The 27029-nt window shown below is 35.8% G+C and overlaps 6 protein-coding genes across 14 annotated transcripts; 3 read left to right on the top strand and 3 right to left on the bottom strand.

The window, feature by feature from the left end:
- Window positions 1–2937: 2937 nt before the first annotated feature.
- Window positions 2938–4086, bottom strand: LOC109125887 (zinc finger BED domain-containing protein RICESLEEPER 3-like). Its single transcript, XM_087460981.1, has 3 exons — window positions 3886–4086; window positions 3569–3767; window positions 2938–3479 (listed from the first exon to the last, which is right to left on the bottom strand). Exons 1-3 carry the CDS (start codon window positions 4084–4086, stop codon window positions 2938–2940), a joined length of 942 nt encoding a protein of 313 aa, XP_087317107.1.
- Window positions 4087–8819: 4733 nt separating this feature from the next.
- On the top strand, window positions 8820–12275 carry LOC104706212 (uncharacterized). The gene is made up of 5 exons (XM_010422377.2): window positions 8820–9106; window positions 9367–9833; window positions 9948–10586; window positions 10680–11604; window positions 11701–12275. The coding sequence occupies exons 1-5, from the start codon at window positions 8999–9001 to the stop codon at window positions 12127–12129; spliced, it is 2568 nt and encodes an 855-aa protein (XP_010420679.2). The 5' UTR covers window positions 8820–8998; the 3' UTR covers window positions 12130–12275.
- A 239-nt stretch (window positions 12276–12514) lies between these two features.
- On the top strand, window positions 12515–13597 carry LOC104706210 (membrane protein PM19L). The gene is made up of 4 exons (XM_010422376.3): window positions 12515–12742; window positions 12836–13055; window positions 13158–13203; window positions 13297–13597. The coding sequence occupies exons 1-4, from the start codon at window positions 12616–12618 to the stop codon at window positions 13414–13416; spliced, it is 513 nt and encodes a 170-aa protein (XP_010420678.1). The 5' UTR covers window positions 12515–12615; the 3' UTR covers window positions 13417–13597.
- A 4897-nt stretch (window positions 13598–18494) lies between these two features.
- On the bottom strand, window positions 18495–22000 carry LOC104706209 (protein FAR1-RELATED SEQUENCE 12). 8 transcript variants are annotated; one of them, XM_087462299.1, is made up of 3 exons: window positions 21636–22000; window positions 19068–21463; window positions 18495–18917 (listed from the first exon to the last, which is right to left on the bottom strand). In XM_087462299.1, exons 1-2 carry the CDS (start codon window positions 21641–21643, stop codon window positions 19087–19089), a joined length of 2385 nt encoding a protein of 794 aa, XP_087318425.1. In that variant the 5' UTR covers window positions 21644–22000; the 3' UTR covers window positions 18495–18917; window positions 19068–19086. The 8 variants fall into 8 exon arrangements, with proteins under 8 accessions (XP_087318425.1, XP_087318427.1, XP_087318428.1 ...); XM_087462301.1 differs by having other exon boundaries at window positions 19068–21458; window positions 21636–21969; XM_087462302.1 differs by having other exon boundaries at window positions 21545–21935.
- Window positions 21933–23858, top strand: LOC104706208 (pentatricopeptide repeat-containing protein At5g18950-like). The gene has a single exon (XM_010422366.3). It carries the CDS (start codon window positions 22245–22247, stop codon window positions 23700–23702), a length of 1458 nt encoding a protein of 485 aa, XP_010420668.2. The 5' UTR covers window positions 21933–22244; the 3' UTR covers window positions 23703–23858.
- A 78-nt stretch (window positions 23859–23936) lies between these two features.
- Window positions 23937–26820, bottom strand: LOC104706207 (putative MO25-like protein At5g47540). 2 transcript variants are annotated; one of them, XM_010422365.2, is made up of 11 exons: window positions 26330–26820; window positions 25884–26051; window positions 25674–25792; window positions 25502–25576; window positions 25276–25369; window positions 25133–25192; window positions 24923–24988; window positions 24727–24825; window positions 24588–24632; window positions 24370–24472; window positions 23937–24285 (listed from the first exon to the last, which is right to left on the bottom strand). In XM_010422365.2, the coding sequence occupies exons 1-11, from the start codon at window positions 26450–26452 to the stop codon at window positions 24197–24199; spliced, it is 1041 nt and encodes a 346-aa protein (XP_010420667.2). In that variant the 5' UTR covers window positions 26453–26820; the 3' UTR covers window positions 23937–24196. The 2 variants fall into 2 exon arrangements, with proteins under 2 accessions (XP_010420667.2, XP_087318433.1); XM_087462307.1 differs by lacking the exons at window positions 24370–24472; window positions 24588–24632; window positions 24727–24825 and having other exon boundaries at window positions 23937–24315; window positions 24896–24988; window positions 26330–26756.
- Window positions 26821–27029: the final 209 nt, after the last annotated feature.

The following is a 27029-nucleotide window of genomic DNA, read 5'->3' as shown; positions in this document are numbered from 1 at the left end:
CACATCAGCATTCACCTAAGCAATACTATATATTTCTTTTATATTAAAAATACTATTTTATTATATATTTATTAATTATAATCAATAATAGTAAAAAAACAAATTAAGTAAAGTGAATTAAATTTTAAAAATTCTATTTTATTGTATATTTATTAATTATAATTATTAATAGTATAAAAATAAATAAAACACGAATTGAGTAAAATGAATTAAATTTTAAAATAGTGAAAACAATAATATAAATTTGTTTTAGTAAATATTAAAAATAATAACTATGTAAAAATGAATTAAGTAACACAAATGAAAATTTTAAAATAGTAAAAATAATACTATGAATTTGTTTTAGCAATAATGTTATTATGCAGATTTAAACCAAAAATGATCATATTCCAAAATTTTGAATGGGTTATTGAATTTTAAAATGAAAGTAAGATTATAATGCATGGTGAAGTAAAAAACAATTTATGTAATTGTGTCTATAAAATTCTAAACATAAAAATAAAACTGAAGTGAAACATTAGTTTCAAAGAAACATATACTACAAAGATCTTTTATGAAATTTTACTTAAAGAAAAATAAAATATTAATTACACAACTCAATTTAAAAATTTTGATCAAAAATAAAGACATTGTAAGGGTCACACTTTTTTTGGAAAAACTATGAAAAATAATCTTGAAAAAATAATCAATCTAAAAACAAAATCAACGGTCACAAAATATAGAAAAAATGATATACAACCCGTTACAAAAAATGATATGCGATGTAGCATATCTCATAAGGCATATTATTAATTGGAGCTACAATTCCATAAAATGATAAATATATATATATATATATATATGTATTAACCAAGTTTGAGATTTCATCAATTTTATCAAATGCTTTTAACCCAAAACATTGGAAAAAACATATTTAAAGTATACTATGTTTTTTGGAGAAGATAAAGCTGAGATTGCATCACAAAATTAACATATGAAAATAACATATGAAGTTTTAGAAAAATATGTAAGCATTCTTGACTTGATTAGTTAACGGATATTCATTATCGGCTTTAACCGTTTCATGATTTAAGCATTCTTGACTTGGTCAGAAATTCTATTATGGCAGGTAATGCACTTGAACAACCATGTTGTAACGACATAGCACTAAAAGTGTTCATGAAATTTTGTATATTTACATTTAACGTGGGATATCAATATTTTTAAATGATCTCTATAATTAGGCCAACAATCGACGTTCGACGTTAGAACTTTTTAAAAAATATTTTTATGGGATATGAATATGAAATGAACTCTTTTCAGGAGAAAATGTTAGAAGATTGTCGTCAATATTGTTTACTCTTCTAATGACATTCTTAACTCATTTTTTGTTACCACGTGATATATTGTTGATTTGCCAAACAAACATTATTGCGACACTAGACAATATATGTTATATATAGATTAGTTGAAACGACCCGACCCATTTTTTTTAATAAAAAATAATCTTGTGATCCCATACTCACTAACAACCTAACCCCAGTCAAACAACAACGGATAACATAAACGATACCATTAAATCATTAAACCATTAAAACCAATGAAAAAAATCCAATAATCCATTAACCAATAATCCAATATTAGTTCCATAACAATTAAACCAATAAACCAATCTCAAATAAATCAAAAAACTAGCAATCCTAGAAACTAGGGCTGCGACTTCGGTTAGTTCGGCAACTTCGGTTTCGGTTTCTCAGTGTTCGTTTTTTTTTGAAATCTGAAACCTATTCCGTATAGAACCGAGTAAGCTGTCGGTTCGGTTCGGTTCGTAAACGGTTAATTCGGTTTTTGCAATTCGATTATTTTGAATTTGCAAACATAAATCACCAACCAAAACAACAAACATTAACTTCCAAAATACACTTCCAATGAAGGTTTAACATCATACAAACAACAAACATTAAGTTCCAAAATACAGTTGCAATGAAGGCCTAACATCATACAAACAGAGACATCAAGTTCCAAAATACATTAGTACATATCCCTTGAGATAGAATTTGTTCAAAAAACATAAGACCAATGACAAGATACCAATGATCCATTCACTAAAGTTCTTAAGAGATGCATTTGGTATACTGTCATTGTTGAGCCCAAAAAATAGTTAGATATAAACGTTTGTTGTTCAAAAGATATAGAGAAAAAGAGACAAGCCTTCATGCCCTGTTTTCCATTTCCAACTTAAGAATCTATAGAAGGTTGTCCATGAACCTGTGAAGCTGCATAACAAAAAATGAAATGCAATTAGGAATAAGTCTAAAGAAAAATGAACATCTTAGATAAATGAATTACCTAATGACTCATGGAACTCCATTTTTTCAAACATTTGAACTAAATTTGCTAGTTTCTCCTCATGAATAGTATTCATCTGCCATTGTTGAGTGCAAATTAAGGATTCTACCATGTGTGGTGACAAACAACTTGATAAGGGTCCAAAATACGACCGCTTGTGCTGAATGCAGACTCAGGTGCCACAGATGACACTTGGATGGCAAGCACATCTCTTGCTAACTCTGCCAAGATTGGGAATTTAGAATTGTTCCTCCTCCACCATGATAAAACATCGTAATCCAATCCCAAATGATATTGGGTTCTTGGCATAGGTTTCTCCAGCAAGTACATGTCAAGCTCACTACTAGATTCTTCATATGCGGTATCAGAAACAATCTCAGAGTATAATGAATCCATCCTTTCATAACCATCATCATCTGACAAATCAAACATGGCACTTGCATCTACTGATTCTCCATTATCACTTCTGGTAGCACTACTACTCTCACCTTGAGAAGGGGTGGGGCTAAGCTTCGACGCATACTCCTCATATAGCTTCTTCATCACACTCTTAATTGATGATCTGAGATGAGTAGTTTCGACACTATCTTTTCCATAAAGCTTGTCGAATCAAATACTAGCAAATTGCATTTTGTTCCTCGGATCAAACACACTTGCAATGATCATTATTGGATTCATGTTGATAAGACCATCCCAATACTTCTCAAACTTGGACCTCATCACCATTGTTTTTGTCTTTAAAAGTGAATCATTATTGCAGCTTAGATTGATCAAGTTTCTCTCGATAATGACGATCTCATTGTAGGCAATAGAAGATGTCACTGATTTGGTTGCATAGAAGGCTAATGTGCAATTGAAAAATATTCTCATAAATTTAACTAACCTTTGCACTTCATTCCAATTAGCAAAAGTTGGAGGACCAACACGTTTCTCTCCTCTAGCTCCATCCTCTCCACTATCTTCTTTCTCCATGAAATACTCGTTGTACAACTTATCCTCAACCAACAGCTTCTCAAACGCAACTCTGAACTTGATTGCGGCTGTGAGCATAAGATAGGTGGAGTTCCACCTAGTGGCAACATCAAGACTCAAGCTTCCTCTACTAACATTTCCAGTCTCAACCCTCAACAGAAAAGATTTGAATCTATCACCTGATGACCTCATGTGAAGATAATCACCATGTGAAGATAATCACATGATTTGCTTGTGTGAGCACAACACCTCATTTGAAGATAATCACCATGTCTAACTAATGCATCAGGTCCTTTCATCATCAAAGCATCCATGAACAACCCTAGAGCTTTATCATTCTCTTTTGCATTATCAATTGTCACCGTGAAGACTTTCTTAATTCTCCATTCTTCAAGACAGCCAATCAAGTGTGATGAAATGGTATCTCCTTTGTGATCAATGACAGGCTTGAAGCTAATAATCCTTTTCTGCAATTTCCAATCTCTATCAATCTAGTGAGATGTGACCACCATCTAACTACAAGAAGTGGTTGGAGCAACCCATATGTCGGTTGTCATTGACACTCTCTGTTTTTTCTGTCCAAACAACTCTTTCAAAGCAGCTTTCTAACTCAAAAATATCAGAAGTGGCTGTCTTCCTGCAATGAATTGTGTACATGAGGAGATTTTTGCTGCAGAATCTCCTAAACCCTTCTGATTCCACAAATGCAAAAGGTAGCTCATTAAGCACTATCATCTCATTCACAGATCTCCTAAACAGACCTTTATCATACTTGACTGTTGTCATAACTCCACTACTCTTACTGGCCAACACTTTCTAACTACCACTCTCCTCATGCTTCTTAAACAACTTGCACCTACTAAGGTGACCCTTCATGGCACTTGTTCCATTTCTTACACTATCACACCCTATCTCTTGGCCACAGTAGAGACAGTTGCTGAGTGGAACATCCAGATCCTTTTGAATAAAATGTTGCCACCCGAATGACCTGTGAGCTGGCTTTTTCTTGCTTTGGCTGGCAAAGTGGAACTTGATCTTGTTCGTTTCCCTCCAACTGACGAGACTGGTGGACCATTGTCTCCTTCAATCTCTTCACCCAAATAATTATTGTTGTCTTGAGTTGATTCTGAATCCATCTACAAATGGCAATACAACTTGAATTAGACACTTATCTACAAGTTTAGTAACCAACAGCAACAAAAACACATGTTTTCTTACAAAACATCAACAAAAACACATAATAAACAAAAGACCAACTCTGTTTTAAAAAACCCGAAATCTATGTTTCAAGGACGACATGTGAATCTATGACTCTTATACAGAAGAGAACAATACTTTAGTGTTCCTGAAACTAGAATCAATATCCATTTGCAGAGACATATTATGGTTTGTTCAAACTATGCGACAAAGCTTCAAGACAAAAGACCATACAGTGAAGAACGATGATGAAGACTAGCACTCTAGCAGAGAAGAGAAGATTCAAACAGAGAAGAACGGAAAATACAGGTGAGTTGATGCTATGAACTTCGAATAGAGAAATCGCTCTGCCGCTTCAGAGGGAACAAAACGATTAGGTTTAGTTGTTAATGAGTATCTATTTAGCTTATATACTTAGGGTTAATAGTCGGTTAACCGTCGGTTTACTCCCTCCAAACCGAACCAAAGGTAAAACCGAGCTAAAATTATTCTATTCTGATCGGTTAACCCTAATCAGCCGAACCGAACCGTTTACCCTGAATATCGGTTCGGTTCAGGCCAGAATCGCAGGCCTACTAGAAACATTCTAAGGACTTAACTCTAGCAACCTACAGAAGTCAGACAACAACCAATAGAGCCACTAGAATATCCTTCTCTTCATTGCCTTGATTCCACGATCACACTTTGTCTTTACCTGCACCACAAACACAAATTGAGATGCATGATTATTTTATAAACACACAGTGAGGCAATCCTCCCATCTACTAGGTTATACACAAAAGCAATAAGATCTCTTCATGCCACAAACAACAAACAATAAAACAAACCAAGCAATATACAAATCATTTGCGTCATCACCGCTATTGAAGAAGGGTGTCGACCGACATCTTGCTCGACACCCTGAAACCCTAGCTTGTGTCGACCGACACCTCCACATGGTGTCGATCGACACTCGCCAAAGTCATCAAATCGTCCTCGTGTTGGTGTCGGTCAACACCAGTTCGATTTCTCTCGACCAGAAACTTTGAATCTCGCCTCCAAGCTTCTCCCATCCGATCCATACATCCAGAAAAGCAAAACCCAGCCATAAGAGCCACGAATACCCATAGACAACTCAAAGGAAATAATCACACAAGCACAAAATCACCTAAAATAGAGATCTTAGCTTAAATAAGCCATGTTCTTGCACTCACCTTAGCCAATCAACGAGATCCAAGCCCCAACAACGAAAACTAGCTCCACAGCAACCTTCCCACACGTTTCTAGCCTTGGAACCTCACTCTCCAGGAAGAAGACCACACCAACAGTGACAAGAATCTCCAAAACTCAAGAACGCTCTGTGGAATTCTCCTTTCTCCCTTTTCTCTCTAAAAGTGTTAAAAGCGGCTAAAGAGGTGTCTCGTAAAAGCGGCTAAAGAGGTGTCGACTTTTCCCTGTTAAAATCGGAACTAGGGCTCTTGTAAACCAACCACACAAACCTGAGGATTAAAATCAAACCGATTAATCCATCCGCAAACGGTGTCGACACCCCAACCAAAAACCCAATTACTGGTTCGCGGGTGTTACATTAGTAAAATAAATACAATAACCAATAACCATTAAAAAAAAAATATGAAATCAATTCCAACAATAATCCAGAACACAAACAAATCATAAACCAGCAATCCTAACAACTGTTCTAGACCAATAAGTTCCACTCTAGCATCCTAACACAGACACATAGCAAATAACCGAACCTCTAGAACATCCTCCTCTTCATAGCCTTGATTCCACGATCACACTTTGCATTTACCTGCACCACAACACAAAAGAGAGGCGTAAATATTACCAGAAATACTTAGTGAGGCAATCATTCCATCTATTGGGCTATACACACAAGCAATAAGATCTCTCATGCCACAAACAATAACAATAAAACAAACCAGGAACATGCACCAAGCAACACAACATAAACCGGATTCTGCAGAAGGGTGTCGACCGATACCATGTGGTGTCGATCGACACTGGTCATCTGGTGTCGACCGACACCTCCACATGGTGTCGACCGACACTCGCTAAGTCTCCGAGTTGTCCTCGCGTTGGTGTCGACTGACACCATGATGGTGTCGACCGACACTAATGTCGAACATCAATTTCCTTCGAACAGAACTTCTGAAACTTGCCTCCAAGCTTCTCCTTTCCATCCCACACGATCCCAGGATCGAATCCAAGCCTCAAGAGTCACGAAAATCTCATAAACAACCACAAGAAACATCCACATAACACACAAATCACAGAAACAGAGATCTCAGCTTAGATAAGCCATCTTCATGCACTCACCTTTGCAATTCAATGAGATAAACGACCAACTCACGACCAGAAACCTCCACAGCAAGCTCTCTTCACGTCTTTAGCCTCAGATCTCACTCTTCCAAGCACAGAGCTTTAAAGAACAACCCAAGAACTCACCAAAACTCAATGGGAAGCTTTTCTCTCTTTCTTTCTCTCTCAGGAACGAGAAACGGCTGAGAAAAGAAGAGAAGACGACTTTTTCCCAATTAAAGTCAAGTTTAGAGCTTTCCCAAAACCAACCACGCAAACCGGACGATTAAAAAATCCAACCGGTAACACATCCGAAATTGGTGTCGATCAACACCGTCACCAAATTCCCAAAATTTGAATCGCGGGTGTTACAAGAAGTCTATTGGAACCAATGTCAATTCGTTTTTAAAGTCAGGCTATGATTTCGAGACGAGTTTTGTTGTATCGTTGACAAGGATATGATTTCGATTTCACGTATTGTATCAGAGACGAATTTTGTTGTAGTGTTGTGTGATTCATAACGGGGAGTGAAAATATAGTATTATAATTTGTAAGAGCTAAATTTCCTGTTACTTTCTCTCTATTTTGTGTAGTACATTTGTAACTCTAGGAGATTACTAAATTTAGTTCTCTCTTATAAAGTCATCATCATGTGTGTTTTTCTTCTACAATGGAAAGATTTAAATTGGTCCAAAAGTGGAGGGATCCCATTTGAGCCTTTAACTTCACACAAGAAGACTTCTGCTGGAACACGTATGTTTGCAAGTCACCGTTAGTCTTACCGAGTTATATTGACTCACTTATTATTTAATTATTGCAATTAGACTTCGTTACATTTGCGTACGCCAACTTTTTTAGAACCAATAATTTGTGACTTATATCTTAAGTATATGTACAAATCTTCTGCCAAATGTAGTAATCTGGCCACGTTGGGAAAAAAACAATGAGAATGGTAATGAAAAATGATGTAGATTTTCTTGCGTTTACATTTATATATGGTTACATTAGCAGAAAATGTATTATTTTCTCCAACCCAATTTCTAGAAATTCTAGACGCAAAAACACAGTATTATATTTTTACTTGTAAGTCATAACGGGTTAATACGAATAATCCCCACGGCATTTCCTAACACAAAGACTGCAAAGGAATCAAACAATTATTGATATAAGGACAATTATAACTGATCATATTAGATTCTAAAAATAGTAGTTATATACTGTTATATTTTGTTGCCTTAAAAATCAAAGGGGAGGTAGAATGAGCCATGGCAGCTTTGAGAAGGATAAGTAAGCAACATGTAATTATGTAACTTTAAGTCATAGAATTGCCCAAAGGATAGATAAGTAACATGTATAACTAACTAAACTAACTAACCATGTAACCAACATAGTACAAATCTTTTTAACTTTGGCCATGAATGTTTACAAGTTTTTAAGTGGTTTTTGAATTCTAGTTTCTAGTTTTTAGATTTTAGATTTTGGTTTATGGTTTTTAGATTTTGTGTTAAAAATTTATTAAAAAAAGAAAAACAGAAAAAGGAATTCAAATCACGCTTGAAAATGAAAAACTAGTAAAACATAGATTTTGGTTTTTCTTTGAAAATTACCAAAAACCAACAAAATCTGGATTCCCTAATTTTTAGGAAATCTGATTTTTTCATAATCTTGATTGGCTTTAAAGTAGATTTTTGAAAAATCTAAAACCAAAAACACTTTTAAAATCTACAGTCATTCAAGGCCCTTGTAATTTACTCTAATAAGAAATGAAAACTTTAAACTGAAAAAAAACATAAAGCAAAAAACGAATAGAAATTGACTTTTTTAAGGTATCTATACAAGAAGATGTTACAAAAGTGATGTAACATTTGGTCATAGAATTGCAGTGTGAAGCATCATCCATCATACAACGATAAATCTTGAAGTTACACTTTCTTGCACATTTCCTCTTGCGTTATTTAGCTTATTTGCAGACTTTCTCCCCACTCCTTTTTGCCTATTTTGCTTCCCTCTCTCTCCTTTCTCTACCTCTCTTTCTCACTCTTTATATATATACATGATACATCCATCCATTATATAAATTGTCGAATGTAAAATTACGCTTTACTCGTTTCTCTACATCATCAACAACTCCTCAAGTCATCACTATTTAAAAAAACGAAAAAGCAAGAAAGAAAGATTGATAAAGTTAAAATCAATTCGAATGCGATTTTTGAGTAGGAACGGAGTAAATAAAAAGAATAGCCAAGAAAGTTTTATAATGGATTCAAGAAAGTTTGAAGACGACGAAGATCGAAGTATTCGTTTGCAGGTTTTTATCACACTAAATTTCTAACTTCTTCTTTAATGTAAGCTGTTTTTTAGTTCAGATATTTCCATGAAAACTTTTAATCAAGGTTTTACATTTTCACTTAATATTGTCCTCTTTATATTACAAAGATTAGAATCAATAAATATCTCAAATTTGAACTTTGAAATGCTGATCATATATTATTTTCTAACAAAAAAAATATCAGTTTAAATATTAATAGTTTTAACTTTTAACTATACTCTTCATTTTTTTTTTAATAGGTATCCGAACTTGAGAAATTGGAGGAAGCTATAGGTTCAAACGACACCGTATTCGATCTAAGAAGCAGCATTGAGAAAGGCGACAGCGGCGAAACCGCAGACGCAGCTTCCGTCTCATCCGCGTTTGCGTTTCGGAGAAAATCAACAGTCCCAGTTCCGGAGAAGAAGCTAACGCTGTTCGCTCTACAACTCGCGATTCTCGAGAAAACCGCAACCGGAATCGGAACCCTAGGGTTTATCTGGGCCACGGTGGTTCTTCTCGGCGGCTTCGCGATCACGCTCGACGGTTCCGATTTCTGGTTTATCACCATCATCCTCCTAATCGAAGGTGCTAGAATCTTCAGCAGAAGCCACGAGCTCGAGTGGCAACACCAAGCCACGTGGACCGTCGCCGGCGTCGGAATCAGTAGCTTTCGTGCTCTCCGATCAAGCTCAGCCTCGCTTCTCAGGAACCTAAAACGAATCAGGTTCAATTTTTGCATTAATCTACCTGGTCCTAAGCCCATATATCCCTCAGGCCCAGGCCCAGAATACGGAACAGAGCATATGTTAACTAATCGTTTGTGTGTGTTTCTCTGCAGTGGTTCGATCTTTAAGCCACGATCGAGGGAAGGGACGGCGACAAGAGACTGTGTCGTTAGAGAAACGACGTTGGAGACATGGAAGAACTCAGATGTACCTCTTCTTCCATACGCGAGATGGTTCTTCATCTCCAGTACAGTGAGTAGGCTTCTTTACTGGCTTCAGCTTCTATCTGCAACGGCTTGTGTGGCTTTGGCTTCTTACAAGCTTGTTAGGCATAACTATGGAGATGTTCACAAAGGAGATACTGATAAGAGGAATAGACAGTCTGCTCTCAACATATTTTATGCCCTCGCCTTTGCTGAGGCGTTGTTGTTTCTTGCGGAGAAAGCTTACTGGGAGTGGCAAGTCAGTTGTTGTAATTTGCTTGAGAATGTGACTAGAGAGTGTGAGTTTGGTGTTACTGGTTTGGTTTCGATCAAGAGGTTTTTCTATGATTCGTATTCGAAGTGTGTTAATGGGAGTATATTTGATGGATTGAAGATGGATATAGTGAGTTTTGGTATGGAGCTTTTGGACTCTAACTCGTCTGATGAACAGCTCATTGGAGTGAGGATTCTTAGGCAGTTTGCTGTGACTGAACGGTACTCTGAGGATACTCTTGAGAAGATTGGAATCAACTTTCCTGTCATTGAAAGGTTTGGTCTTTACTATTCAATATCTCAGAGCAATGTATCAAGGAACTAAGGAAGTATTGGAATTGTTGCTAAGTTTTTGTTTGATCTTACTAGGTTGGTGGAGATGTTAAACTGGAAAGATCTGCAAGAGGAAGAGATAAGGAGATCAGCTGCTGAGATACTATCGAAACTAGCTGGCAAAAAGCAGAACTCTTTAAGAGTCGCTGGGATCTCTGGAGCAATGGAATCGATTTCATCTTTATTAGAGAACACGAGATCATCAGGTGAAGCTCCTGATGAGATTGGAGAGAAAAAAGTGTTCCACGACCATAATCTACATTATGATTTCTGGAGATTCAACAATTTGGGACTTTTAATTCTGAAGAAACTAGCTAAAGATCATGACAACTGTGGAAAACTAGGCAACACGAGAGGTCTTCTCCCCAAGATAATTGATTTCACACACGCGGATGAAGTTATGTTGAGGGATGAGAACGCTGACATCGCGAGGACACGGGTGCTGACACTGAAACGGTCGCTGCAGCTGGTGAAAATGTTAGCTAGTACAACAGGGAACACAGGGAAGTGCCTCCGGAAAGAGATCTCTGAGATTGTGTTCACAGTTAGCAACGTGAGGGATGTACTGAGACACGGGGCGAGATACCCTAAGCTGCAGAAGCTTGGGATTGGGATCTTGACCAACCTTGCGCTTGAGGCCGAAGCTAGGGAGAGAATTGGTGGAACGGGTGGTGTTCTGAAAGAGTTGTTCAACATATTTTTAAAACGGAAGACACAAAGGGATGAGGGAAATGAGGGTTGTGTGAGGATTGCTGCAGGAGAAGCGATAGCAATGCTTGTGTTGGAGAGCAAGTGTAACTGCCTCCATGTTCTTAGGCTTGGCGTATTGGGAAGACTTGTGGAAGCACTTGAAGTTCCTTCAATCCGTGTAAATGCTGCAAGAGTGTTGAGAAACTTGTGCCTATACTCTGGTGATGACTGTTATCATGACCTGAAGTTCGTTAAAGCAGCAGCACCAACGGTTAGTTGTTCTGTTATATAAATTTGAATTGAAAAATTTACGCCCAACTCGAATCCAATAACAAATCCGGAAACTTTTCTCTTTTTTTTGTTGCAGGTGTTGAGGTCAATAACATCAGAAGACAACAAATTACAGGAAGTGATGGTGGGATTGGCAGCACAAGTGTTTAGATTCATGAGTTCGAAAGAATCGGGATATGTTTTCATGGATTCAGGGATCAAGAGGCAGGAACTGGCGTACTCATTAGTCTCGATTCTGAAAAAGAACGACAAGCCAGCGATCAAGGTTCCAAGAATCAGGAGGTTTGTGATCGAGCTGGTGATTTGGATGATGGAAGATGATGTGGAGAACAATGTAGCAGTGTTTAGAGAGTTGGGTCTGAAGAAAGAGCTTGAGAAAGTTCTAGAAAATACAGCTGAGCTCGAGAACTTCGATGTTTTCTCCGGTACTGTTGGACTAAGCCGTCATAGCAAAACAGTCCATTCACTAGCCGAGCTAGCCTTGAAAATTCTTGAGGATTCCTGAACCATACACAATCATCCTGCAATCTATCTCAAAGCTCTGCATTTTTAGAGCTGCAAATATTACGATTCATTGTTTTGTAAGAAGGAATGAATTACAATGTACAATCATGCAATATATTCTTTAATTTATTGGTTTAAACTTTAAAATATGCAACAAAGGTCCACACACCTACCTTTTCACTCTCTGCGTCTCTCTTATTTTTCCGGGAAAGATGTTTTATATTTCTCTATCTCTAGCTATTCTTTTCTTCTTCTGCGCAGAAGACAGCAAATAAGCAAAATGGTTTTGGTAGGATTTGATTCTTTGCCCAAAGTTAGGGATAAAGTAAAGAATTTAAAAGATTGCTCCCAGCTGAAGGAACTTTCTATTCCTATGAACTGGATAAATATATGACACATACAGAGATCTTTGTGATTATCCCAAGACAGAACTAAGAGTAAAAGACCTGTCTGTTTATTACATTTGTTGTCGGAGAATCTTGTAGGCATGGCTTCAGGAGGATCAAAGTCGGCAGCTTTCATGCTTCTGCTGCTGAATCTTGGTCTTTATTTCGTTGTCACCGTCATCGCTTCTTGGGCTGTTAATCACGGCATCGAGAGAACTCGCGAGTCCGGTACTTTTAACAACTTCTCTTAGTTAACAAATAAATCCAACATTTTTATAAATTTGAAAACGTCATCAATCTTTTTTTTTTTTTTTTTTGTAGCGTCGACGCTGTCTCTTCCGGCGAAGATCTTCCCGATATACTTCCCCGTGGGGAACATGGCGACTGGTTTTTTCGTAATATTCACGTTGATCGCCGGCGTCGTCGGAATGGCCACATCACTCACCGGAATCATGAACGTTCTTCAGTGGGACTCTCCGAATCTTCACTCTGCCGCCGCTTCTTCTCTCATCTCTTGGTCTCTCACTCTCCTCGCCATGGGGTAACTCACCATCCGGTTTATTATTTAAATCAAACCGTGTTTTAATCCGGCTCAATTTAATAAACCAAATCTTAACCGAGTATAATGTTTGGTACACCACAGATTGGCATGTAAAGAGATCAACATAGGCTGGACCGAAGCTAATCTAGTGAGCTTTTTTACCCTCCTCCTCCTTTTGTTCAAGAGAATTTGCAAAATGTATATTTTTTATGGAGATTAAAATTGTGTTTTGTATTTGCAGAGAACTCTTGAAGTTTTGACAATAATTGTGAGTGCTACTCAGTTGGTGTGCACCGGAGCTATTCACGTGGGGGTTGGAGAAACTGTGGCTGGAGAAAGGCCTCACGTTGGGAGAGTTTGAGTTTCCAAAGATTATATATTATGCATTTGTTTAAGTAAGATGGTGTAATTGTGTGTTTGTGTTTTGTGTGTTGTTGATTGATTTATTCTTTTGCTATTATTTTATGTACCATGATTATGAATGTTACTATTATGTCAATCAAGTAGAATGAAAGATGATAAATTAAATAATTTACAAACCACTTTTAGCTTTCCTCTTAACAAAAAGAGCACATCTTGGTAATTTAGAAACCATATGTTTAGCTTTCATCTTACCTTTTTAGGTTTGCCAGCAAAAAAGATCATATCATCATAGCTGAAGGAAGCATTTTTTTTTTGTTTTAAACATAATTTTGATCACGGAGGTAAATGGGAATACTATGTATTCATTTCAAGTAATAATTAACTTTCATTTTTAGGAGTAGCTAGCACGAAATGACGCAAATGTATAATGTTCCCATTTTGTAGTTTTATATTTTTTTTTTAATTTTATACTCTACATATTAAAAGAGAGGTTTTTCTTGTGATGTGCCTAGAATTCATAATTTTGCCGATTTATCTTGTGAAATGAGGCATATATATAGAATGTTGCCCATTTTTTTTGTCTGATTGTCTTCTACTGTTGTCCACAAACAATTTTAATTGCTTCAGCGTATCTGACATATTTTGAGATTCATAATTGATCAAATATTTGATGAGGCCAGAGAGATCTTAATGTTGCAATCTCATAAGTTGGATTTAAAACCTCGAAACAAAGTGAAGAAGAAAAATCTTTGCTTGCTTTGCATATGGAGTCGATCTCATCTCTTGTAACCATCATACTAAATCTTGCATATGATGAGACAACAATAAATAAAATCACTATATGAACCAATATCAATTTCTTTTTGACTGATGGAACCATTTTTCTATTCCAAACGTTTGACACCTTTTGTGAGATAATTATATCTTACTATATTAATTGGGAAGTGCATATATGAAACTAATGTTAAAATGTGTAAAAAATTACATTCAATTGCCATTAGGAAAAATTAATTAAGTTTAATTAAGTAATTTAAATAAATATAATTAATTAAAAATAAAAAACACTCACAGATCAAATCTAAAAAAAATCTAAAAAAATATTTTCTCTGTCTAATAAATTATGGACGAAATTACTAATTATTTTTAAAAAAATATATAAACCAATCAGAATTTTAAAAACTAAGATTTTATATCCAAGTATACTATACAATTATTTTTAATAACTAAATTCTAAGGGAGAGGTATTGGTTTAGGATTTAGAAAGAATTTTAATGACTTTATGTTTTTACTGATTGTTAGAATCATAGAAAATTGAAAGTTAAAAATGAAGGATTCTAAGAGATTGTTTAGGAAGTTTTTTAAAATTTTGATGATTTGTTTTTTCTAATCTTGTAAAATCTTTCGATTTGATGAAAGAGTTTTCATGACTTTTGTTATGAAAGAAATGATATAAAATCCTAAACCAATAACATAAAATTTGAATTCATTAACAATCCAAGATTCTTTTGTTTTACTTGAATAACATAAAACTTTTAATGACTTTATAAAACTCTTAATCCAATAACACTAGATTTATCAAGATTTTAGATAACTTTTTATAAATCCACAACCAATAACACCAAATTTTTAAAGAGTTTTTAAAAGTCTTGATTGAATAACAACATATTTTACCTAATTTTTAAAGTCATTAAAATTCTTTCTAAATCCTAAACCAATACCTCCCCCTAAGATTTTGTTAAGATTTCAAATTATGATTCTCCTATCATCTTTATTTTATTTTATTTACAAATTGTTTGGAATTTTCATATATTACTTATAATTAATAAAATGCATATTTTTTTCTGCATATATTGTGATTTGAATTTTTTAAAACGAAGATATATTATCATGTGTGTTTTAATTTCCACATTGGCGGGTTGGTAAAACTAAATTTATATAGATGATAAATTAATAATTTTTATTTGCTCACAATTATAATATTAAAATTACTATTTTATATTTCACAAAATAATAATGCAAATACAACAAACAAACAATATAAAACTGTAATAATACATCAAAAATAAAATACTATAATATTCTAAAATAGTTAGTATTCAAATAGACTAATAGATTTACATAACAATTAAAAATAAATATTATCTCAAACAAAATAACTTTTTTAAAAAAAATAAAACAATAATTTTTATTTTTTATTTTTTTTAATGTTGACCCGTGCTTTAAACACGAGATATATCCTAGTATACAGTATAGGCTAAAACATATCTTCAAATTTAATGCTAACAAATTATGTACCATAATAATAATATATAGAAAGTTGGTAGTTTAGATGTGTTACTGTTTGACCCAAGAAAATAGATATGGTAATTTTATAGTGGTAGATAGGTGAATATATAACAGAAATTACATAATTTATATATAATTTTACCAGTTTTTCTGGTACAAATATGATTTTATTTTATTTTACTAGTACTTTAGATTAAATCCCTCTCTCGTAAGGTACTCCTGTACAAACAATATAGTTTGTTTCTTTACAAGACTAAAATATTTTGATGACTATAATTTGATTCATACATGTTTTAAAAATATATATAAAATTACTACTAAATCGAACAAAAAAGAATATATATTTAATTTTGACAAAATAAAAATCAAAAAATTTAAAATTATTGTTTATAATCAGTATTTGCCAGCACAAAAATGTGGGTAACTCTCCTAATATATTTATATGTATAACTAAATTCATCTTATACAATTGTCTATACAATATTTCTTGAACTAAACATATAATTATGATATTTCTGGAATATTTAAAAGAAACCAAATTTTTTATAAAAACAAATATTTAATATAAAATCAATAAAAATGTATGTTTCTCTATAACTCTATATTGCTTTTTGCCATGGAAATTTTACGTCTAAGAGTGAGAATAGTAGAGAGAAAATAAGATGTTGATACATTTGTATACGTATATACAGAGAATTCTAGTTGTCCAAGTTGTGCTTTTTAGCGTTCTAGTTTTGTTGTGCTGTTATCCACATTTACCATTATGGTAAAAGTGGTTCTGCATGAACTTGTATCACAGTAAGTATTCCTCATCTAATTTCTTATCGTCTAAGTTGTGTTTTTTTAGCGTTTTAGTTTTGTTGTGCTGTTATCCACCTTTTACCACTGTGGGTCATGTGTAATGAAAAGGGCATTTGCCCAAGGCCACAAAATAGTGAAAAATAAAAATTGGAAAGCCACGTATCTTTTTAGTTAGGTTATATATTTTACTTATGTTTTGCTCATATTTTATATATATATTGCTTATTTTTTTGTTAATATCTATTGAACATATCAAAGAACCAAAAAATGACTAATTTCCATTATATATATAAACAATCACACCTACAATTATATTTATGTAGAATTTAATGTAAACTATATTTAATGTATCAAACAATCAAATAACTTATATATATATATATATAGATGATTTTATCATAGTAACAAAATAATATAAATCTATAAACAATTAAAAATACATATCATCTAAGTATCGTATAGGTAACCATATATATATATATATTACTTTTAACCTTTTTTAATAACAAATACCATTTTTTTTTTATCCACCCTAAGCCTATGTGACTAACCACGGCAGTGATTTGAGGTTGTAGATGATAAAAGAATATGTGTTTTTGTTACCTCGGGAGTGGAATGTAGAAATTTTTTGTCGAGATTGGTAACCCATTGTGGGAAGTCATCTTTAATCTTGAATTCGACATCTCTCATTGTAGAAGAACTGACTACGCGAACGAAAGTGGACAATGTTATTAAGGTACGAAAAAAGTTGTAACCGTTGTTTGAATCTCCATTGTACGTAAGAGAGTAGAAGATTTTTTTTTGTTTTCTCTCTTACGTAAGTTTGTTGAACATATCAGAAATTCAGAATGAGAAAAAAAAAAACAAAAGTTAAGAAATAATGAAATGTTTGAATTCATATCACTCAGGGTTTGTTTGTTTATATAAGAAAACAAAATGAACATTAAATTTTGTTTGAGTGTATGTTATTATAATTACCACTTCGGATCGTTCACATGCATACACACGCTTTCTAGTTGAGCTTTCTACTTATTTTCACAAATTATTGATATATATATATATATATATATATATGTTCATCAATTAATGTTTCACCAACCCTTCAATTTTTGTTCGACTTTATGCAGATGTTGTAGTTAAGCATTTGTGTGGCTTATTACGTCAATGTAATGACTTCTCTTTGATTTAACTTGGTTTTTCAAAAAATAATTTTATCCAAGCGCATTTTATTCCCAGCATAGAATTATGATTCGGCCAGGAAAAGTTCCGGTTCAATCTGACGACCAGTTCCTAGCTGATCACGAGACGTCGTGACTTGCACATTTCATATGATAACTGATAAGTAATAACTTATCTTTGTTTCGACAAAAAGACGTGCAAAAGTAACTTTTTATTATAAATCTTGTACAAACGTATAACACCCCTCCCTCAGTCACTATTTCTATCTATGTCACGGGTTGTTCATTTATTTTATCTAATATTTTTTTTTTCAAATGATTATTTTGTTTATTATCTGTGTGCAATAAAGTTAGAATCACTAAGCTTAGACTAATTTATTTTCAAATGACCTTTCTAGAAAACAAAAAAAAGAGATTAGTCTAGTTTTTGCAGTCGAGATGATAGCTCTGATCTCTTTACTCTAGGTTCGGGTTCCTACCAAATCTATATTAAGATTATAACATTCACACTTGCCCAACTCCTACGGTCCTACGGAGTGTGGTTTAAGTACATGTCCTTGATCATCTTGCAATAAAGACCTTGGCATAATGGTATACAATATACACCAACATCTCCAATGGTCCAAGGAGAGCTTTGCACATGCAGCCGCTGTGGCTATTCCATGTTATCATGCTTCAATCATGGCCTGAGCGAGAGCATAACTGAATCAGGGACCGTACTGTGACATAAGTTTTGAATAATTTTTACATCAGTTACAAACAGAGAAAAAATCGTTAAAAATGATTGATTGATCATGTAAACTTAGTATTCTGATCATGTAAAATGATTTATTTGGTTGATGCGAATATAAGAAAAAGGTATTGAAAATAATAATATTACATTACTGCTACATTCTTTGCTTCTACTGACTTAAGCATCAAAATCAAACGATTTGATTCACTAAACAGGATCTATATCTTCCTCCTCCCACCAAAACACACAAAGTCCTAATTCTGATCTGTTCTTTCACTTTCTCAGATCCTTTGGAACAACATAAACAAACATACAAGATAACAAACATGTCATCGATCCACCACCGGAACCACCATTACAATGATGATTATCATTAGGAACCACAAAACTCCCACCTCCACCAACACCTGATCCACCTCTTGCAGTGATAATGTTATCAAAAAGGTTAAGATTAGACGGCCACCAAGACTTCATGTTCTTCAAGTAATGCCAAAAAAACACCTACAGCAACGATAACACCGCCAAAACTCCACTTAAATCCGTAGTTTCTATAACACAAGAAACTTCAGCAGCTTTCAGGCATGAATGCAATTAGACATGACACAAATTGATCTCAATTTCAGACATGAGAATGAAGAAGATTGGTCTTACATGGTCAAAGCCGAGTTCATCATCTCTGCCAACAAAGTTTCTTCCCACCCTCACGCATAATTTCATAAGCAAGCTTATACTTCTCCAGAGACGAAGTCCCAAACTCTATGTACTTAGAAGCAGCCTCTCTCAAACTCCAAACCATCAAGGCCTTAAGATCCTGAGCACTCACGCCTGACTCCATATCACGCACAAACCCAAACTCCGCGTTCTTGGTCCATCGGTGCAGTATATACCGAGACGGGAGCTCTCTTATGTCCAAAAGATTAAACACTTTCAAGATATGTCTACAGAGAAGTCCTTCGTGCTCAAACATCTGACAGCTGCAACTCGAATTGAGATTCGACGCACTGAAAGTCACCGCGTGTTTCTCACTCTCGTTCCCGCATTTCCTCACCAGGAACCTACTGATTGCTCCTTCTTCGTATGTCTTTAAACAGAGGTAATTGTAAGACTGTACGAGTTCGCTCTGGAAGATTCTGAACACTGTTAGCGTGTAAAGTCTTCTGCATTGTTCTTCCACTGGTTCTTTTGTCTGCAGAAACGGCTGCAGGTTGTAAGAATTAAAATCTTCTTTTCTTTCCTCTTCCCGTCTCTGCTCGAGTGCTTGTTCATATCGAGAAATGAACTCTCTGAGAGGCGTCAGAGCGTCAAGTGAAGCACCAAAGAAAGGCTCAATGGTTCCATTTATCGGGATTCCAGCGAAGAAGCTTGCTCTAAGATACGCAGGAACCCAATTCTCACGCTGTTCATAGATCTCTCTGAGCCAAATGTCGTCTCTAAGCCCGTATTTGTTGATGAGAGCACTCCAAACTGAGTCAAACTCGACCGTTGTCTGAGTCTGGTATATACATTTCTCGTATTCATACTTGAACTCGCTTGGAAACGGTCTGAGATTCTCCTGCTCCTTTTCCCTAACTTGCCAAGCTGAGTACCGATGATGTGCACCGGGAAAGACTTGGACCAAAGCTTGCTGGATAGGCAAATCTTGATCAGCTACAATGGATCTTGGACGACGACCTGACATGGCGCGAAGCCATGTCTGAAACAACCACAAGAAAGCCTCTTTAGATTCGTCAGCAATCATGGCACAGCCAAGAAGCACAGGTTGCCTATGATGGTTAAAACCAATGACAGTAGCAAACGGAACAGCGTAGTTTCCTTTTCGGTATGAAGTATCGAAAACAACAGTATCACCAAACTGACTACAAGCGAATCTTGCTCTGCTATCCGCCCAAAAGATGCTCATACAGCTTCCATTACTGACATCCAACTCGACCGCGTAAAAGAATCCCATGTCTTCGGTTTGTCTAGACTGAAAATAGTCTAGAAGCAGCGGGTACCATTCTTTACCGATTCTGTTCTCTCGTGTTTTCTTGATGTTGTTGCCGAAGTCGTTTAGTTCAATAAGATCAACAGAATCCAATCCTCCGGTTCCATCATCCGTTATCTTTTTCATACCGGCGTCATTCTTCTTCCCTGGTTCAAGGTCATGATTATGATCTTTATTGAGACGGTCAACGATCCAACCACCAGAGTCTTGTCTTTTGATTCTCATGTAAGCGCCACAACCCATTCTTGAAGGATGCTGAAACCCTTCTCTCGAACAAACAAACCGTCTCGATGTGATTGATCCATCGACTTTCGAACGGAACAACTGACCAATCCGAACTCTAAACCCAACAACTTCAGCATACGCCTGATAAAACTGACACGCTTCATTAGCCGAACCAAACTCCAACCCTGCGTACGGCTCAGTACCAGTAACAGCCTTAGATTGCTGCATTTGATGATGATGATCGTCACTCACTTCTCCTTCACCACCACCACCGCCTTTAAAGCGTTTGAAACCACCACCAGGGCAAGACCGTGGTTCTCTATCAGACTCATCAACAACTTTCATCTTAGGTCTATGTGGATTAACGGTCACACCTAGCTTAGTAGGAGCAGGAGCTCTAGAAGGACGCGGAGTCGTCTCCTCAACCTGAGTCTCACCTCCAAGCTCATGGTTATGCTCTTTCTGTATCTGGTCAAGAACCCATTTCCCTGTATCCCTTCTCTGCACACGTATAAACGCGGTGCATCCAGTTCTAGAATTCAGCTGAAAACCTTCTTTTGAACACACAAACCTCCTAGACGAAACCGTACCATCAGTTCTTGATCTATACAACTGACCAGTCCTAACCTTAAAACCCGTTCGAATGGCGTAACCGTTGTAGTACTCACGAGCTTCCTCTGCTGTATCGAATTCTAAACCAACGTAAGGTTCAACTCCTGAGCCACCTTCTTCATCTTCACTTAAACCGTTGTTGTTGTTGTTGTTGTTGTGATGCAGAACCCGTACAGGGTATGCTTTAGCAACCATGTTGTTGAAACTGTTAAGCTCAGTATCTACACTGCAATTACACAAAAGGGCTAATCAAAATCCGAACCAATTCAACAGTAACAAAAACATGACAAATTCTAAGTATACACACTCATCTAATTGAAGCAGAGCAACACAAAGAACGAATAATATATACTAATAAAAGAAAGACCAAATCAGCCATAGCTTTCCCCCAAAATTACTTCTCCATTATCGTCGAAGCGAACCAAAAGACCAACTAAATCGGTAACAGACGGAGATTGCGAGAGAGCTCCAAACTCTCAGCTGTTCGGCGGTTGGAATTCACAAAGATGCTTCATTTCACGACCTTCCACATTCTCTTTGCGCGGGAAATTGATTTGTGGTACGCACAGAATTAATTAGGGATTTCGGCGAAGACGATAGATAGATAGATAGATAGATACAGAGAGAGAGAGAGAGAGATAGAGATAGAGAGAGAAGATGAAGAAACAACAAAAAAAGCAATCCCCTTTTTTAAGACTAAAGAGTAAAGACCAATCTCATATTTGATGTCATAACTGTAATAAAATTAACTATTATATTATTTGTATTACTCCAAAAAAGTCCAAACCTTTGTTATCATCTTCTGGATGTGAGATAACGAAAGATCCAAATAAAAAAAAATTGGGGATCGATCAAGAATCTAGGGTTCCGGTGAAAGGTTTCGACTTTTCTCTTCTCCCGGAATAAAAAGTAAACCTTTTCGTCTGGCTCTACTTCGGAGATTGAATTCGAGTCTGCCCACGAGTTTTTTTGAGTTACGCAATCAGAGAAAAGTTAGCGGAGACGCCATGAGTAGAGGTCAGTCGTATTTGATCAGTCTCTTTAGAAACCGAACTCGACAGAGTCCTAATACCCAGTTACGGAGTCTAACTCTGGAGCCTCGGGATAGTGAATCCAATCCCAATGAGCAGAAATGCGCCGGAGGTGGAACGTATACGGAGATGGCCAAAACCGTCTCTACGATCATGAGAGAGAGACAGAGATGGCAACAAACTCTGGTATCTGATTTCCCTTCGTTTAATTTCGCGGATCCTTTGTTTTTCCGGGAACTGTTGAAATCTCAGAACAATGTTCTGTTTTCTCTGTGGTTCTTTCGATGGTTGTGTTCGAACTACGATTACACACCTGATCCTGTTTCTTTAAATCTTCTCTTTGCTGCCCTTTTGGATGCAAAAGCCGTGAAAGCTGCTAAAAGTTTTCTCGATACCACTGGTTTTAACCCTGAGCCCACTTTTTTAGAGCAATACGTTAAGTGTCTTAGTGAAGATGGGTTGGTAGAGGAAGCTGTTGATGTGTATAATGTACTCAAAAAGACTGGGATTAGCCCTTCAGTTGTGACCTGCAATGCTGTTTTATTAGGTTGCTTGAAAGCGAGGAAACTCGATATTTTTTGGGAACTTCACAAGGGAATGATGGAATCTGAGGTTGATCTAGAGAGGATCCGGTGTTTGATTCAAGCTTTGTGTGATGGTGGTGAGGTTTCAGAAGGCTATGAGCTTCTCAAGCAAGGTTTGAAACAAGGGCTTGATCCTGGACATGATGTGTATGCCAAGTTGATATCTGGCTTCTGTAAGATTGGGAACTATGCTTGTATGTCGGAAATTCTTCATACGATGATTGCGTGGAACCATTTACCGAATATTTATACATACCATGAGGTTATAAATGGGCTGTGTAAGAATAAGAAGCAGGTCGAGGCTTTTTGTATATTCAATAGTTTGAAAGACAAAGGCTATGCACCTGACAGAGTCGTGTATACTACAATGATCCATGGATTATGTGAGAAGGGATGGTTAGGAAGCGCGAGGAAGCTGTGGTTTGAGATGATTAAAAAAGGGATGCAACCAAACGAGGTAACTTACAATGTGATGATACATGGGCACTTAAAAAGAGGCGAGTTTGTGCTTGCTGGAGAATTCTACAGTGAGATGCTCAGAAAAGGCTATGGAGAGACAACGGTAAGCTGCAATACGGTGATCACTGGTTTCTGCTCACATGGTAAATCAGACGAGGCATTTGAGTTTTTCAAGAAAATGTCTGAAACAGGGGTTGCACCCGATGCTATCACGTATAATGCTTTGATTCTGGGATTTTGCAAGGAAAATAAGGTTGAGAAAGGCATGAAAGTATATAAGGAGCTTAAGGCCTTAGGTCTGGAGCTTTCTGGTGTGACATATGCTGCACTCATGAGAAATCTGAAGATGCCTGATTCTGTTGTAACTTCTTCAAATTTACAGATCGTCTGAAAGAAACTACTAATTTTGCTGAAAGTATTGTGCGACTCTAGAACTGTATCGTTAGGTTGATTCATCAGCAAAAAAATGCTGAATTCCATATTTTTGCAGATCTGTAATTGTTTTTGGACCTCTTTTAGGAAATAAAACAAAAAGGGTTTCATTGAATGGTTAAGTGGATGAGTCTATCCATTTCGAAGATTACATACAAAAGCACAATCTTCATAAAAGGGCAACAAAATGCTATGGTCTTTTAACTCTTTATATTATATAAATTATATATGGGGCAACAAAGCATAATCTTCATAATTCTGAACAACTCAGCGATAACAAAGAGAATCAAACGTTACATTACTACACAGTCTACACTCATTAGAAAAAACAGCAGGTTCATGTTTAGACAAGCAGTAATGAAATTTGGACAACACAGAGTTAACTAGAAAATTCATTTGCAGGACTCGGAATCACCATATGGAACAGAGAGAAGTGATGAGGCAAAAGAATGTTTAAAGTTTGAGGTTTTGCAGGCTAGACATCTTTTGGATCTCTTCGATGATCAGCTCCTTTTCCTCTTCGAATTGATCATCTTCGGAACCTAAGTAAGATATCAATTAATGGAATGAGTCTAATTTGGAGGGTAATATTTATAAATATTGCTATCAGGTAGTTTGAATCATACCTTTACCAGGGGACAAATTGTGAAGAAGTTCGAGTAATTTCTCATGGTTTCTTGCCAAAATGATCTTCACTTCTTGTGGCTTATTAGGGTTCGCAACAAAGATCTGTAAGCGCACAATGCGGTTAAAAGGCTTCAAATTCTGATAATAACTTCTCCTCAGAGACCTATTAACAGTTGTTACCAAATCAACTGCCGATTTTAACAAAGAGATACGTTACCTTAAATATATGGAAGGCTGATATTTGAATATTTTTGCTCGAGTCCTACTCAGTATGAAGATGATTAGTTCATATGCAATTACTTATTTGACAAAGTAACCGCCAAATAGGAAAGATGAGACCATAATAAACCGCTTACCTTCAAAAGTGTCATTATGACTTTCAGATAACGAACTTCTAAGATAAACTTCTTCATTATGTGTGAATTTGGAGTCTCCAAAAGGAAATCTGAGAGAAGCTGCACCAACCACGAAACTCCCATAGTTAACAACACTATTCAAGAGGTCATATATATACGAATATAGCACCAACATAAGAATTGTAGCCAAGAGAACCTTCAGTGATTGCCTTCTCGTCACATAATTTGAAGATGTCAAAAGTCTTTCATAAACATCAAAGAACTGAAATAACCATAAATAACCCGTCAGCTAAAGGTTATAGGATCTTCTTAAGTTTTTCGGTTCTGTGTTTCATTTAGTTATAGAATTTATAACAAAGAGATACTTCTCATGTCATCCAAACATGAAAAAGAAGCTGAATCAAACCTCACTGTAATGAGAGGTGAGAAAATCGGAGACAACAGAGTCATGTTTTGTGAGAAGATCCTACGAGAGAGGTAAGGAAGTAAGGTATATATAGACAAAACTCCGAAACAAGTCCAAGTCAATAATGTAGTTGAAAAAATCACCTTGAATGTTGAAAATGCATCAGAAGCAACATCAAAGTTAGGCAACTCCACAAATTTGAAGAATAATTCAAAGCAGGCAGACTCTAAAATATACCTGAAACGGCACTACAAGAATTTAACCGCGTGAAAAAAAATAAAAATCTCAACCATCGCGTGTCAGTGAAATCATTTAAACAGGTTCGTAACCACATTGAAAAGTCAAGGCTAGATATGGGATCTGTCTTACTTAGCAAGACTAGGGAATTTAATGCATTCCCTAAGCATACTTCCACAATGCAGAGCAATCTCCTTGTTGTCATAGCTGCTCATAAACAGTGAATTCTCAGTATTGGCTCATATAAGGTTCGGGAAAAAATTCGGCTAGGTAAAAATAAAAACAAAATCTTTACAATATTTACCATACAACCAAAGAGTCAAGCAACTCGAAATGATCTTCAAAGTACTGCACAAAGCAATAAGTCTCGCCGACTTTTTGCTTCAACAAAATAGACCAGCATTGCAGTAAATCTTTTCTTGCCTGCAACCATAACTCAACTCAGCGGGTTCGTTCGTAAACGGGATGGTATTAAATAAACAAAAAGGGAAACAAATTGAGAAATCAGACTTACTTCCCATCCCAAAATGTGTAGCTTATGAATAACAAGAGAGATAACATCTTCTTTGCAAAACTCTAATGCTAACTGTACAGCTTGATCAGCAGCATTTGGTTCAGCCTCACCATCTCCAGAAAGCATTCCTCTCAGAGAAGAAAAATTCTTCTCAACTTCTTCCAGAGCCTAAACCAAAAATAAAGATAAGCTAAACCATACATACACTTCTGCATTCCATACCAATAATCAAATTAAGATTTCCCAAAATCCCACAAAACCAAAAGGCAAAAAATTTCAGCTACAAGGAGATGATCAATCACACCAAACCAAAACAGTAGTTAACGCATAAAGGTACAAACTTTAAACAGAGTATTGAGGAGTTAAAGGCATAAAGGTACAAACTTTAAAATAGAGAATAAAAGAGAGAGAGAGAGAGAGAGAGAGAGAGAGAGAGAGAGCAGAACCTTCTCGAGGGATTTAACTTCGACGACGGTCTTGGTGTCGAGAGCGATAAGACTGTCTCTGATGGCCTTAACGACCTCTTGAGGCGTTTTAGGCCTTGAGGGCTTGAAGAAGGAGAAGGACATTGAGATCAGATTCGGATTCCGCCGCGTATTGATTCAGACGGAATCGTGGATCGAAAACTCATTCAATAGAAAAAGGGCAAAAACACCCTTCTTCCTAGTTCCTCCTGTCCTCGCCTCGGTTCAATTCAAGCAGATCGTCAAATCATCATCGTCATAAAGCACATCTCTTTTATTTTTCCTAATTACGATGTGACTAAAAAAAATTTGGCAACTTTTTACCAGTTTACTGGCAACTTTTATAGTTCCCAACTTATAAAATTTGTAGTCCACTAATTAGCAAGGATTATATAGATAATAATATGTTATCCTTTTGTAATCTTCAGGATCATATTTAATTCCATTTTGTGGAATTCGTTCTGTTATTGTTTACTAATCCGATCATTAAACCCATTAAAAAAAAACATATAAAGAAAAAAATCTTGTTTTGATAGCACAATTTTTTTTTTTTTAATGTGTCACCGTATTGGATTAGAACATATAAAACAGTGTTTACCTTGCACTTATATAAACAATTTAGTAGGATTCTATAACATGAGTCACATAATCTAGTTCTGTTTAATATATACATACATCAAAT

Source organism: Camelina sativa, chromosome 8, assembly GCF_030686135.1.
Source record: "Camelina sativa cultivar CO46 ecotype springtype chromosome 8, ASM3068613v1".
NCBI lineage: Eukaryota > Viridiplantae > Streptophyta > Magnoliopsida > Brassicales > Brassicaceae > Camelina > Camelina sativa.
This window is presented reverse-complemented; position numbering and strand designations above follow the sequence as displayed.

What these genes read in the sequence shown, in the direction of transcription:
- LOC109125887 (XM_087460981.1), bottom strand. Translation starts at nt 4,086, where the DNA reads ATGACAACAGTCAAGTATGATAAAGGTCTGTTTAGGAGATCTGTGAAT. An exon ending in AAAGCTGCTTTGAAAGAGTT is followed by an intron (nt 3,768 to 3,885) that starts GTTTGGACAGAA and finishes TGGAAATTGCAG; the next exon opens with AAAAGGATTATTAGCTTCAA. An exon ending in TGATGCATTAGTTAGACATG is followed by an intron (nt 3,480 to 3,568) that starts GTGATTATCTTC and finishes TGAGGTCATCAG; the next exon opens with GTGATAGATTCAAATCTTTT.
- LOC104706212 (XM_010422377.2), top strand. Translation starts at nt 8,999, where the DNA reads ATGCGATTTTTGAGTAGGAACGGAGTAAATAAAAAGAATAGCCAAGAA. An exon ending in AGGAACCTAAAACGAATCAG is followed by an intron (nt 9,834 to 9,947) that starts GTTCAATTTTTG and finishes GTTTCTCTGCAG; the next exon opens with TGGTTCGATCTTTAAGCCAC. An exon ending in AACTTTCCTGTCATTGAAAG is followed by an intron (nt 10,587 to 10,679) that starts GTTTGGTCTTTA and finishes TGATCTTACTAG; the next exon opens with GTTGGTGGAGATGTTAAACT.
- LOC104706210 (XM_010422376.3), top strand. Translation starts at nt 12,616, where the DNA reads ATGGCTTCAGGAGGATCAAAGTCGGCAGCTTTCATGCTTCTGCTGCTG. An exon ending in CGAGAGAACTCGCGAGTCCG is followed by an intron (nt 12,743 to 12,835) that starts GTACTTTTAACA and finishes TTTTTTTTGTAG; the next exon opens with CGTCGACGCTGTCTCTTCCG. An exon ending in CTCACTCTCCTCGCCATGGG is followed by an intron (nt 13,056 to 13,157) that starts GTAACTCACCAT and finishes GGTACACCACAG; the next exon opens with ATTGGCATGTAAAGAGATCA.
- LOC104706208 (XM_010422366.3), top strand. Translation starts at nt 22,245, where the DNA reads ATGAGTAGAGGTCAGTCGTATTTGATCAGTCTCTTTAGAAACCGAACT.
- LOC104706207 (XM_010422365.2), bottom strand. Translation starts at nt 26,452, where the DNA reads ATGTCCTTCTCCTTCTTCAAGCCCTCAAGGCCTAAAACGCCTCAAGAG. An exon ending in AAATTCCCTAGTCTTGCTAA is followed by an intron (nt 25,370 to 25,501) that starts GTAAGACAGATC and finishes GTGCCGTTTCAG; the next exon opens with GTATATTTTAGAGTCTGCCT. An exon ending in ATGCATTTTCAACATTCAAG is followed by an intron (nt 25,193 to 25,275) that starts GTGATTTTTTCA and finishes CCTCTCTCGTAG; the next exon opens with GATCTTCTCACAAAACATGA.